General features: G+C 37.2%; 1 protein-coding gene across 2 annotated transcripts in view; it reads left to right on the forward strand.

Annotated features, from left to right (window-relative positions):
• prdm16 (PR domain containing 16) overlaps positions 1-14,366 on the forward strand; it is a 366,260-nt gene that overhangs the window by 116,342 nt on the left and 235,552 nt on the right. For both annotated transcript variants that reach the window (XM_055222878.1, XM_033969103.2), the window contains exon 2: positions 6,645-7,114. In XM_055222878.1, coding sequence (XP_055078853.1) covers positions 6,645-7,114 — 470 coding nt within the window. The remainder of the gene's footprint in view (positions 1-6,644; positions 7,115-14,366) is intronic.

Raw genomic sequence — 14,366 nt, forward strand, 5'->3', positions numbered from 1 at the left:
ATTTCGTTTGCCTACGATGAAAAAGGTTTTTGAGGTAGCGCTGTTGAGTTTTCACCAACCTTGAATTTTTAGGCCATAGTTGGATTAGTGTAGAGTAAGGGTGTCACATTTTCACCGAGGGCCACATCAGCAAAATGGCTGCCCTCAAAGGGCCAGAAAAATAAATGGGCCAATAAAATAAACGTAACTACTTTTTAAACTTTTAAATTAACTGTTTCTGTATGTAGTACTTATTATGTCAAGTTAGAAATATTTATTTTATTTATTTTTATTTATTTATTAGTTTATTTGAATAGGGACAATGCACATTAATCAACATTTCTGTAAATGCGCCAGTATTAGCTATACAGCTAGTTTCCAACTGCAGTCCCTATGGCAAGATGTAAAATGCCACCACACATAAAATACAAGATTATAAAAAGTTAGTTTGGTAATTAGTAAAATGTTTTAAAAGTTAGTACAGGTAAGTAGGCAATTAATAAAACACTGTGACAAAGACAGACAAAATCACATAACACAGAACACATGAGGCCAGCAGCAGCAGCACATGGCAGCACAATTTCACATTTGATGATCACAGGCTTGATTCAAAAGTAACCATTTTTTCACCATGATTTTAAAAGTCCTGAGTGACTCCACGCTTCTGATGTGAGGTGGGACAGTGTTCCAAAACTGGACCGCTCGAACTGAGAAAGCAGATTGGCTAAATGAGCTTTTTCTCAGAGACACGACTAGATTGTTTGAGGCAGCAGCTCTGGTGTTTCTACCAGTCTGTGTAAAAAATTTAGAGAGTGGAGGAGGAGCAAGGCCATGAAGAATTTTGAAGACCAAGTTAGCATCCTGAAATTTTACTAGATTATCCCAATTTAAAAGTTTATGTTTGCTCAAGACTTTACAATGGTGATGGTGAAAAGGTTTCATATCCAGGACTTTGAGAGCCTGTTTATAGGCTGACTGGATTGGTTTCATTGTTGTCTTGCAGCCCTGAGACCAGGAGGTGACACAGTAGGTCAGGTGAGGCATTATCATTGCATTAAAAAATAAATTTGCAGCTTCTTTGTTTAAATTATGCCTGATATGTCTAAAATTTGCTATATTTAGTTTCACTGTTTGGGTGGCCTTCTTTACATGTTGTTTAAAAGTAAGATTTGAATCTAACACAACACCCAAATATTTATATTGCGTCATGATACTTATTTTATTACCCGTAACAACAACATCAGGATTTGGGGAAGTTGATGGTCTTTTTGTAAAAAACATGCATTCAGTTTTTTTTACATTTAGATGCAGACATGATCCAGTCAGCCAATTTGAAATATGGGCCATAGATTCAGGCAGTTTTTTAGCAGTTTCATCTTTGTTTTTTCCATGTACATACATCACAGTGTCGTCTGCATACATTTGTACCTCACATCCAGTGCACACTGTTGGCAAATCATTGATGTAAAGACTGAACAGAATTGGTCCCAGGATAGATCCCTGGGGGACTCCAACATTGTATGCCAGATGAGACGACAGTGTGTTATTAACTTTAACTGCTTGAGTTCTATGTTGTAAGTAACATTTGACCCAATTTACAGCATCTGGTGAGAAATTAAATTGTGCTAATTTTGAGATGAGAATTCTGTGATTAATTGTGTCAAATGCCTTTTTCAAGTCAAGGAAAATGGCACCGACCACACCCCGTTTGTCCATTTTAGATTTTACACTTTCAATGAGAAAACAGGTAGCTGTGTCGGTGGAATGATTGGTTCTAAAGCCAAACTGCATGGGGTGCAGTCTGTATGGTGAGTTATTGAGGTGGCACAGAAGTTGCAAAATATTACATATTAATTTGCACAGATGTAAAAAAAAAAAAAATCTGGCTGTGTATATAGTGTATCTCTTGATAAAAGATATGACATACTTTTTTAATTTACCCTGTCGAGGGCCACATAAAATCATGTGGAGGGCCACATTTGGCCCACGGGCTTTGAGTTTGGCACATGTTCTAGGGCAGGGGTGTCAAACACATTTTCACCAAGGGCCACATCAGCAAAATGGCTACCCTCAAAGGGCCAGATGTAAAATAAATCTAACTACTTAAACTTGTTAATTAAGTGTTTCTGTATTTATTACTCATTCAAGTTATAAATATTACATATGCATTTCCCTAGATGTTAAAATATGGCTGTGTAACTGCATATCTCCTGATAAAATTACATTTTAAGACCATCATACCTTTTAAGTTACCCTATCGGGGGCTGCATAAAATGATCTGGAGGGCCACATTTGGCCCGCGGGCCTTGAGTTTGACATATGTGGTGTAGAGCATCTATCTTGTCTACAACAAAGCCCAATACTCTGAACCCCATGCATTTCAATGACACATTTTTCATGTTACAATGGTAACATGGTTGCAGATAGAGGATGTCCTCATTGGCTTTTTTGTTCAGTATGTCAAGCCAGATGTCCGTGCTGAATTTCAAATGTTTATGACAAAATAATTTTTTGGTCCTATTTAAAAGTTCAAGGAGGCGCTGTGGAGCGATATAATGTCTGCCTTATGTAAATTTATGTCTATGCGTTTAGATCAAGATTTTGAACAAAATGTATATTAATGCCGGGAAATAGGACATTGTATGTTTGAGTTACGTGCAATTTAATACTTAAAAAAATTGCCTTTTTCTTTGCAGGGTGGCCACATCCACATTCTTTGACTTAGCAAAAATCAAGAAAGTAGCCTATAATCCCATGTGGGTGCACTTCATTTTGAACAATTTGCGAGTTTCTTGAAAATTGTTTACAACATAAAAAATTCAAATATGAGAGTTAAAATTTTGAAAAAATTGGGTTCTGCCCACAATGGCTGACTTCCAGTAGGGTTTAGGGTGGGGTCACAAAATAATTTTTTACTTGACTTGACATGTGCTATGGTCATACCAAATTTCATTTATCTACAATAAAAAAGGTCCTCCATTACCGTAATGTATTTTGATTTTTGAGGTGGCACTATTGAGTCATTTTAAAACATTTTGCCAACCTTGAGTCCAATAAAATTGACTTTCGTGAACGTTCAGGGGGTCAAAATGGCTTCAATGCGGATTCCCCCCCCCCCCCCCCCCCCCCCATCTATTATTTTTCTCCTAAACCATAAGAGCTAGAGTCATGTGACTTTGCACATTGTGCCCCATCACAAATGAGGCCCCTGTGATTTTTTTTCACATGTTCACGACATGTTCACGACAAATTGATGAATTTTTTAAAATAAAATTTGAAGAAGGGGCTAGAGAGTCATTTTGTGGGAGAGCGCCTTGATTTGCATATCATTGCATTCAGCTTGCAAATCTGCATAAACTCTGTATTAGCTTTTTCCAAACAAAATAATGTGTGAAAGAGATTTTTTTTTTTTTTGAAATATTCGAAAAATTGCAATTTTGTTGAAAATTCACCATGACCATACCCAAAGCCATATTCAAAATGTAATTAGTAATCTTTAATCACACATGGATTTAGTGGGATGTGGCCAAAAATTGAAGTGTTTGTGATGAAAACTGCGAGGAGATGTCCTAAACACGAGGGTGTGCTCTTTTGTCATTCCTGAATTTAATCCAATATGGCTGACTTCCTGTACGTTTTAGGGTGGGGCCATAATATAATTTTTGTCATGTCTTGACATGTTCTGTTTTTTGTTTTTGTTTTTTATGTAAATTTCCAATTTTTATGAGGACTTTTTTTCTGGGTTGGGCTCCTATTGGCCCAATGAAAATTAAAGTTTGAAGTGGCGCTACCTGAGTCGTCTTTCGTTATTTTTTTTCAGGGTCTTTGATGACTCATTGAGTTCTAATTTTTTGATACCACTCTCTGGCATGTCGGGGTGTGTTTACTACTTGAGTTTTGCTATTTTCCGTGATATTGTCCCTGGCTCGGGCCTTTAATGCTTTTATATTCTAATGCTCACAACATACACATTTAGAATGTGTATGTTGTGAACCTTTTGTGGCTGTTATACTTATGCTAAACCAGTGCCTGTGCAAAGTTATATAAAAATAAACACCCATTTTAATAATCAAACAGCAGAAATGTCAATATATCACATCAACAAGTTTCTTTCCTCTAAACAAGCAACAAAACTTTAGCACTGTCACAAAATAAATTGTAAAATATACCAAAAAATACTGGAGTTATATTAATACAGCAGCCCATGGTGTCAATATCGATCTATTTTAGTATCACAATATATTGACGTTTCATTATTTTTTGCATACCTTCTTATTTAATTAATTAATTTATTTATTTTTACTTTTTTTAAGCTATCTTCTCACTGTATGTGCTTTCTTTTATATATATTGTAATATTTCATTATCTTGAATTCTAATAAATTATGCAAAATTAGAATACTAAGCACTGCAAAAGTAGACAAATACAAAAAGGTTGCAAACTCAGCCTGTCATTTTCATAAAAACGTATACCCTTTTTATACGGTGATATTTCTGCACATTTTCATGTCACATTTTATGCTTTTGCTTTACATGCATGTTTTTTTTAATACATTTCTCAACAACTATTGAGATATTGACATTTATTTTCATCAATATCCAAATGTCTGGCATCTGGAATAAAAATTGCACTTCTATTTGTCTCCTTAAAGCAATCTAGTCACTTTCCACTTTCAGTTGTATCTGTATCCGATATACACTATCCTTTTAATCTGGTGAAATCTTACATTGCAAGCCTAGTAGTATCACTTGCCTGTCTCCATGGACACAGAAAATTTTGGTTACTCTTCTCACAAGTATGTTTCTGGCACCAATCCTTCAGGTATAATTTATTTAATTATTTCATATTTTAGTGTCTATGCTTTGAAAATACCATATTTTGTGCATCATTTTATACTTTCTTCTTTCATTTACATTAACTTTAAATTATAAATCAGATGTTATGTGTTACTCTGTAGGTTACTTTTTCTTGAGTAGTACTTTTCCCAAATCATTTTTCACTCTTTCTTGGACCACTACTTTGTACTTCTGCTTGAGTATAGCATATGAAAAATGTAATTATGTCAACTGGACAAAAGTTTTAGAGTGAAGATATTTTGCAATTCGTCCAAGCGGCTTCTTCAGTTCTGGTCCAATTTTTCATTTGTTATGGATCCTACCTGGACAGCTGAGGGCTTACACAGATTTATACTTGAGTAATATTATTTTTGAAGTAACATTACTCTTACTAGAAAAGTACTCTAAAAAGTACAATTGTCAGGATTCCAGTATTTCCCTGTGTGTTCCTGTGCTGTCTCCCCCCTCCCTTCTGTGTTTGTGTGCTTGGACTTGGGCAGAGAGTCTGGTACCACCCTGACCTATAGTGACCACCCACTACTCACCTGCAGCCCATCATCAAGCTTGTACCTCTGGACTTCAAAGTCTCTGCTTATTTTTCCACATGCTGCCAGATCGTCAGCCTATCTTCCCGTGACCATGTTTTTGGACACACCGATCACCTCAGCCTCTGACCCAGGTCCCAGCACCTTGCTGTTTCATTTAGTTTAAAATAAAGCCTGTTCAAATGAGTCCTGCATCTGCACCTTTGATCCACCAGTCATTACAACAACAATTTCCTCATTTTAAATTGCAATATTGATCTAAAACGACTTAAAAAAAGAAATGATTTCAATGACTTCCGCATTAGAAAACCATGATGCCCAATTTGCGCAGACATTACCATAAACGTCATTACAACAAAGAGTTGGCATCTCTTATGGATAGCTGCAGATCATGCTGGTGAGCAGTGGATTTTTTTTCATCTGTATCAAAATGACTACGTGACACTGCTGAATCCTATGTGTATCACATATTTATAAAATCTAATTGGAGAATGAAGTAAGTACAGAGAAGTGGGCGTGTGCCGATGGCAGTGATTAGCAATATGGTGTCTTGAAGATAAACGATTATAGATTGCTCAAATATGCACAAATCACTCCAAATACAACTTAGAGAGTGTAAATGCTGAAGGAAAATAACTATGGTTAAAAGCTGATTTTGCATAATAGGTCTGCTTTAAAAAGTAAAGTAAATGTACTGCTTACCTCTTATGGCGGCTGACAGGCTAACCAGACATTAGCAATTTTGAAAGACAATTCCTTGAACGGTCTCCCATCTGGGCTCACCTCTTGTCATCTCCTCTGTCTGGGACCCATGCTCTGTAAAATGTTCCCCATGAGCAGAAGGTCACTTGATGGATAGGTAGATATTTGGACGAGCCCCCAGCAGTCTCGTATTGCACTGTGTGGTTTTGCAGTGATTGGGCGGCTTGGAGTAATGAGAAGTTATTGGATGCTTTCAACTGTGATTTTCTGTTCAGGGAGTTTTTTGTTTTTGGATTTAGACATTTTTTCAAAATTCACAATGGTTTTATTTTATGCAGAATCAACTGTGAGAGCTATTAGCCTTATTATAAGGTTTGTTCGTGAAAATTACAGTGAGTATGTTTGAGTCAACTTGGCTGACTGACATCATCAGGTGGTAGTCTGGGAAAAGCTCTTCTGTGTTTTTCAAGTCCATTCACAGTTCATTTTTTATGTTAAGCCCAACTATGAAATGATCCGTGAACAAATGTACTTAACAAGATTTTTTGAGTTTTCTAACCTTTCCTCTCCCCCTACGTTCCAGATGACAGTGAGCCAGTGGACAGCATGTACGATGACACAGAGACCGACCTGCCCTCCCTAGCGCCCGGGGCGGGAGCAGGCACTGACAGCCCAGATGAAGAGCCTGAAGATGGGTCACTCATCCACATGTCCCCCTTACCCTCACCGACAAACCTGCAACCACACCCCAACAACCACGCCAACCACCATCACCTCCTGCCCCAACACATCTACTCCCACATGCTGCATCATCATAGCAACAGCAGCAGCAACGACCAGGAGTGCACCACGCCCAAAGAGGGGTCGCCCTACGAGGCTCCTGTCTACATTCCTGACGACATTCCCATTCCCAATGAGCTGGAGCTTCGGGAGTCTTCGATACCAGGGGCTGGGCTCGGTATCTGGGCCAGAGTCCGGATCGGTGCCGGGGAGAGGTTTGGCCTGCACAGTGCGCTGCAACATGGTGCCAAAGAGGGCTCCTTCAGCTGGGAGGTAGGGACCACAGCACTGTTAAGATGGTGATATGATACGTGGAAGTTGTTTTCAAACTGTGATGGTGGAGAAAACCAATAAATAAATAAAAATTGGTTTATTATAGAGAATCATGATGCAGTCTGGGGGTATATGGACCCTCTTTAAGCAAATATGCTAATATTGAAGAAGAATGGAATTTCACATGAAATATTTTTGATTTTTGACTTGCAGAATTGTCATTATCATATGTTGGATGGAATGTTGAATATATGTTAAAGCAACCATTAGACAAAATGTAATTAATTATATATATATATATATATATATATATATATATATATAATATATATATATATATATATATATATATATATATATATATATATATATTATATATATATATATATATATATATTATAATTATTTTATTTATTATTTAGATGCACTGGTGTAACTGCTGAAGTATACTTCCTGCCTGGATTTTACCCAGGGTTAAAGAGGCCTAGGCTCGATTATACCTTGGTATATTTAAGCCTAGGCATAGACTATATAAGGAAATGCACTAAGCTATAGTGACATCATTCATAGCCTTTGACTCCAGTCAAATGAAGCTCATCGAGGCGAGCAGTTATAAGGGCAAATTTGGACCCAAGTTCCATATTTGAAATTCTGACTGCGAGTATCAGGGGAACCAAAGACCCAATCGAGGCTGTTTAAGGAAACGCCCTTTCCACCTGCACTGCTCTTTTAGCAGAGAGTGGGCAGTTAGCAACAGTGTCAATCAATCCTGTTGCAAATGCTAGCTAGAGCAACCTCAGGGAAAGAAGGTGCCTGATTCATCTGTTTTTAATGTTCATATCCTGACTGATCCTGACAAAATAGCAAAATAAAAATACCAGGATCATGTAGAGCGCATTAATATGAACATTTTAACCCTGCAGATAGCAGACTAGCTACGTCCAAGTATATATACCGTCTATGGGCCTAACCCAGTTTATACTCCGGATATATTATGTCCTAAGATATTCACGGATATATTCTGGCCTTGAATGGTTGTCCCGGATATTGTCTGGGCAGGGGTTAATCTGACCTGTTACACCAGCCCAATTTTTTAGGTCTTTATCAACTGATACCAGTGCGAAGACTATGTATATGAATTTATACAAATATGCTAAGTATTTTTTTATGTACCATATTTTCTGGATACGTTGCTCCGGAGTAAAAGTCACACCAGCAATAAGTCATACTGGTCTATAAGTGGTCTATAAGTTGCATAAGAACATACATTTTATCTTTAAAGGCAAGTTATAATAATAACAATAAAACAGAGAACAACAGGCTGAATAGCAGTACAGCACGCTAATGAAATGCATAGACAACAAACTGAATACATGTCTGATATGCTTAGGTTAAGATATTAACAGTTAATCAGATAACTAAAGCATAAAAAAAACAAGCTAAAAAAGTTTACTCTCGATCTCACTCCAAATCACTAAATTCATTGAATTCCTCATCCTCGTTGTTGCTTCTGAACAACTCCACCTTTTCCTGAAGCAGATGAAGTGCAGCTTCCATGTGGCCTCGCGCAGTTAATTATATATTTTAATAATTTCACATATAAGTCTCATCTGAGTATAACTTGCACCCCTGGCCAAACTATGAAAAAAAAGTGCAACTTATAGTCCGAAAAACACTGTATTTATTTTTTACTAATAACGCTGCAAGAGCATTGCATAAAACTAGTTTCTTGATGTAACCCTTTTAACTAACATTCCAAATTCCTTGATTCGGGGAACACTTTTGAAAGATCAAAATTATTACGGAACATACTATTTACCTTGATTTTCTGTCTTTTTCGGTCTATGCCATGGTATGGAAATATGCAAATAAAGACGAATGACACAATACTATTTAGATGACACAAAACCATTAGCCAATATCATCCCCATAACTCTCTAAATATGCATTTGCTATTTTGACTACATTGTGTGTATATTAAGACTGATAATGCCTGTGAACCAATACATTGGACGCAATTTTTCTTCATCCAAGCCTTCCTGATTCCCTCCTCCACATGTCCATTGCATTTGCATGATGGACCACTGATTGCACTTCCACATCGCCAACCTCTCTCTCTCTCTGCTATACAATCCTATTATACTACTTCTTCTCAACAATATGGCAGTTGGGGAAAAAAAAGTCTGATAAGTAGACGGGGCGGTATATATATATTTTTTTTGCACATTCGTTTTTAGTCATGCTGCATCATATGGAAATGTGAGGAGTGCTTGGTCTCTAATGTATTGGGCCATTCGTTTTCGTTTGGGCATGAAACGGGAGGATATGGAAGTTTGCTCTGTTAGCTAATTTTTCAAGGTCTAATCACTGGTGATATATTCAAGCCTGGTTTGTATTTATGGCATCTATAGGTTTGGATCACCGAGACTGGAATCAGAAGCTGGACAGGTTCAGGTGAAGGGATGGTGTGTGTCAGTGACCAATATTTTTCTAGGCATGGTCTAAAATATATTTTTGAGCTGTTACCGATATCCGATATTGTAATTTCAAGATTCTTTACTTGAGTCATTGTTTAATTTTGTAGCAACATACTACTTGAGTAACATTTTTATTAAAGTAACAGTACTCTTACTTGACTAAATGTTTGGGTTACTCTTCCTCCACTGTGAGTAAGTCTACATGTGACAAAAGCTTTATGTTGACAATATTTAATGATTGATGAAACGGCCCTTCAGTTATGGTTTTGTTTTTTCTCATTATAAATCAGATGTTACATCCTGACATTACTTTTCAAGTTACTCTTATTTGTGACTACTTTTCCCAAGAGAAATCTGTCATCAGTGGCTCTAAATAATAATAAAAAAAAAAAATCTAATATTTTAAAGGCACTTTATCTGATTGTACTGTTTTAAAACGTGAAAAACAGAACAGAAGTTCATTTTAAACAGCAGTGATCCAAAATTATTCATGACTTCCATTATGCATTGCAAGCATCCTGGTTATTCACCATGATGCCTTTATATGAGCTTTTAAGAACTTTCAGAAAACAGAGCAGAGTTTGCTATCACAGTAGGACTGTCACAGCAATTACTATATCGGCTTATTGTTCAATAGATGATAGGTGGAGCAATACTTTTTTTGTTTTTTTTGAGGGGGAGGTAAGTTTTGTATATATATATATATATATATATATATATATATATATATATATATATATATATATATATATATATATATATATATATATATATTTCCATACTATAAGATTTGAGCTATACAAGGCTGATTTATGAACTTCTATGACTCAATGTAGGTGCAAGCCAACTACTTAAGTGTTGCTTAGTGTTCTTTTATTTATTCTGTTATATTTTACATTTAGAATACTTGATAATACAGCTTTATGGTTTGGTTTCAATATTATCGTTTATTATTGTCTATATTTACTACAGGAATATATCCCACTTCAATATTTGCTGTTGTGACAGGCCTATATCATGCTAATACGAACAACAGCTAGCATGGTAAGCTTGCACTTCCTGATTAGCAGACAATAAAACATGTTCAATTTAGATGCAGACAGCATGCAGTGGACTTCATCTGACCTCCAGAGCTGCTAGTACAATATATCTGTGTTGGAGCAAGGCACATTTTGTTCAAATACATGGAATAAATAAATACATAAATAAGGCAAATAATTCATATAGGACCTTTTAAGATACTACGGTAGACTGACATAAGGCAAGGCAAGGCAAGGCAAGTTTATTGGTATAGCACAATTCGTACACACTTTTCAGTCATATGCACAGTTAAACAGAGCTGTTTTGAGCCTGGATTTAAACGTTGTCAAAGTAGGGGCCTGTCTCACATTTTCAGGAAGATTGTTTCAGGTTTTAGCTGCATAAAACTTAAATGCCCCATGGTTAGTCCTGGCTCTGGGCACCAGCAGGAGGCCTGTTCCTGAAGTCCTCAGACTGCAGGGCACTAACATCAGAGATGTACTTTGGTGCTAGGCTATGGAGAGACTTGTACACAAGCAGAGCTGCTTTAAAGTTTATTCTTTGAGCTACAGGAAGCCAGTGCAGAGACCTGAGCATGGGACTCATGTGTTCATACTTCCTGGTTCTAGTCAGGACCCGAGCAGTAGCGTTCTGGATGCACTGCAGCTGTCTTAAGGCTTGTTTGGACAGGCCAGTGAGCAGGCCGTTACAGTAGTCTAACCTACCGGAGACAAATGCATAGATAAGTCTGGCTCTCACAGTCTACCTTTGATTTTTGCAATGTTTTTTAGGTGGTAAAAAGCTGCAGATGTTATTGATTTGATGTGGCTGTTAAAGTTCAAGTCTGAGTCCATTATTACTCCTAGATTTCTAGTCTGATTTGAAAGTTTTAGAGAGAGATAGACTGGAGGTGACTGCTTACACTTTATCTATGTTTCTATGGGCCAAAATCAATGACTTCAGTCTTGTCTGAATTTAGCTGGAGAAAGTAGTTTTGCATTCACACAGTGATCTGTTGGATGCAGTGGCAGAGTGAATCCATTGGTCCATATTCACCTGCTGCCAGTCAGACATAGATCTGAGTGTCATCTGCATAGTTGCGGTAGGACACATTATTGCTGCGTAGTATCTGGCCTAACGGCAGCATGTAGAGATTGAACAACAGGGGTCCCAGGACTGACCCTTGGGGCACCCCAGAAGTCAGGGGTATTTAATCTGAGGTGCATTCTCCAATTTCCAGAAAATACTCCTGTTTTCTAGATTGGACTTGAACCATTTTAGTGCCGAGTTGCCAATCTGCACCGCCCGGTCCCCACCACCACTCACCTCATATTGGGCAAGGTGGGTGAAGTCTCTTGCCAAAGAGTACAATAATAGCATACACTAATAGTCAAAGCTGGAATTGAACAGCCAAAGTTTGGGTAGGTGTGTGATTGCATTAACTACTGAGAAACCACCACCCTTTCAGTTTTGATATATTATTAACAGTAGAGACCCTAGTGCACCATGGAATTAGGCCAGGCTGCCTGTGTTAAGGTCATATTATGGGTACAGCGATTCGGGTGCTAAGGGCGTTTAATCAAATGCTCTTATATTTTTTTTTTTTACGATTCATTGTGAATTGTGAATACCTAGCATAGCCAACTAGAAATATATAAAATATGATAAGCACAATATGTTAAGTCCATCTTGCTATTTGGTAAATAGCTAACTGCTCCGCTGTACTAGGCTATAGACCCACTGGACTAGGCTATAGACCCTTCCAGGAGTGATGCGTTTAGAATTGTGGAGCACCATAGACATAGCTAACCTGGTAGTCGCCGCTTTCCAAATAGAAAGTGAGCATGGGCCTGCTTGTGCTTGGCCGAGAATTAAACCAGCTACCACTTGGTTCATGGGTGAATGCCTAACCCACTACTCCACTACTGTCCATGACTTCATAGAAGTATATTTTTTTCTCTCCTCTTTTCTTTCCCTCTATTACATATTCATAGTTTCAGTCCCAGATCTGTAGGAGCAAAAGTCCTCTACCCTCCTATTAGAAAAAAAAAAAATAGAATCCATTCACACACACACGTACGGACACATAGTTCCCGAAATACAAGTCAGCAGCATATTGTTCCACTTTGGAGGGTCCACTTTATGACCCGCTCCAGTGTTCAGACCACTCAGCACTTTTCTAACACTACTCATTCAAACTTTTATGAAAAACACAGACAGACGGCAGCAGCTGAGCAAGAACTTAGTGAGGCTAAATAAAATACAATTAAATATTTCTGTTTAAAGGGCCAATATCTGATATTGAACCATGACTGTAGAATATGTTACAGAGTCAACAACTTAACTCCACCCACTTAGTCCATTGTTGAACTTTGACAGAGGAATAGCTGTCTGGGATAGTCATGAAGCACTATGTAACCTTTATTTGCCAAAAAATAAACTAAAAGCATATTTTTGTAACATGGGTTTGTTTACTGCACTGAAAAACAAAGAAATATATGTGTTCTTACTATGAGTGCTAGTTACTATTCTGCTTGTTTCCATGGAAATGTTGTTCCTTTGGCTTTAATTCCACAGTATAGCATGAAGCCTATAGCTATAGCTATAGCTTTATAGCCTTTAGCCTTGTCATAGTTGTTTTCCCTTCTCATTTACCCTTTCAAAGCTCTATTTGCATTGTGCATGTTTGAGCAATATTTAATCACTTATTTTTAAGATGCCATATTGCAGCTCAATTTGCATTTTCACTGCCACCAGTATACAATTTCATGGCTCTTTGTTGTGACGACATTAATAGCTCCCATTGGCCACCACAGTTTTCTAACATGGAAATCAGATAACTTATTTATTTGATTAAATCGTTTGACATTATATTGTACTGTACTGTTTCTTTTGTGCATGTAGGAGTAATCATGCATATTCTGCTCAAAATGCTTTCTTCCACCTACTGATGCCATGAGGTAGAGCTCCTCCCTGTCCACACACTTTCACAAGACTCAATCTGATCATTTTAGTGCTGAAATCACTGATCCTCCAAAGCATGTCTCGATAGATAGCAGTTGATGTTTTAACCTTATTTTGACTCTACGTTCTTTTCTCAAAAATCCAGTATACAGGAAACGGGAGGAAAAATTAAGCAGACTATAATACATTTTCAGTATTTAGCTGACTAACAGCTACTGCTTTTAACCTTATTTTAACTACACTTGTCTATTGATGGCAATTTACAACAATTAGAAAAGCCTACAAGTCACTTTTTAAAACTACTATTATTCTAGTTATACATGTTATAGGAAACTATAGGCAAAACCCTCCTGTCGGCATATGTTAATCTTGGACAGACTCTATGATGTGGAGATCAAGTTTCAACCTAAATATAGAACTGAAGTCAATGGTTTTGGAGGCTTGCATTGCTTTTTTTAACTTAATGACTCAAGTATTCTTATTTCTGCAAACTCCTCTAGCACGTCTGTGTACTTCACTTTATTTATTTATTTGATAAGTGGCTGTTATATTTAACTCATTATACTAGACACTGCTATGGCTAAGTATTGTCTAATTCCTGGTTAGAATGTACCAGTAGTGTGACTTGTTTCTTTAAAGGTCCTATATTACACAAAATTGACTCTTGTGAGAGGTATTAAAATGTTACTCGCTCAAAAATATACCTAGAGTTGTGTTTACCTACCTTCTACCTGCTGCCCTTGGGTACAAGGAACAGGTCCATACAGGCAAGAATAACCAGACTGAGCAGT

Source organism: Periophthalmus magnuspinnatus, chromosome 7, assembly GCF_009829125.3.
Source record: "Periophthalmus magnuspinnatus isolate fPerMag1 chromosome 7, fPerMag1.2.pri, whole genome shotgun sequence".
Taxonomy (NCBI): domain Eukaryota; kingdom Metazoa; phylum Chordata; class Actinopteri; order Gobiiformes; family Gobiidae; genus Periophthalmus; species Periophthalmus magnuspinnatus.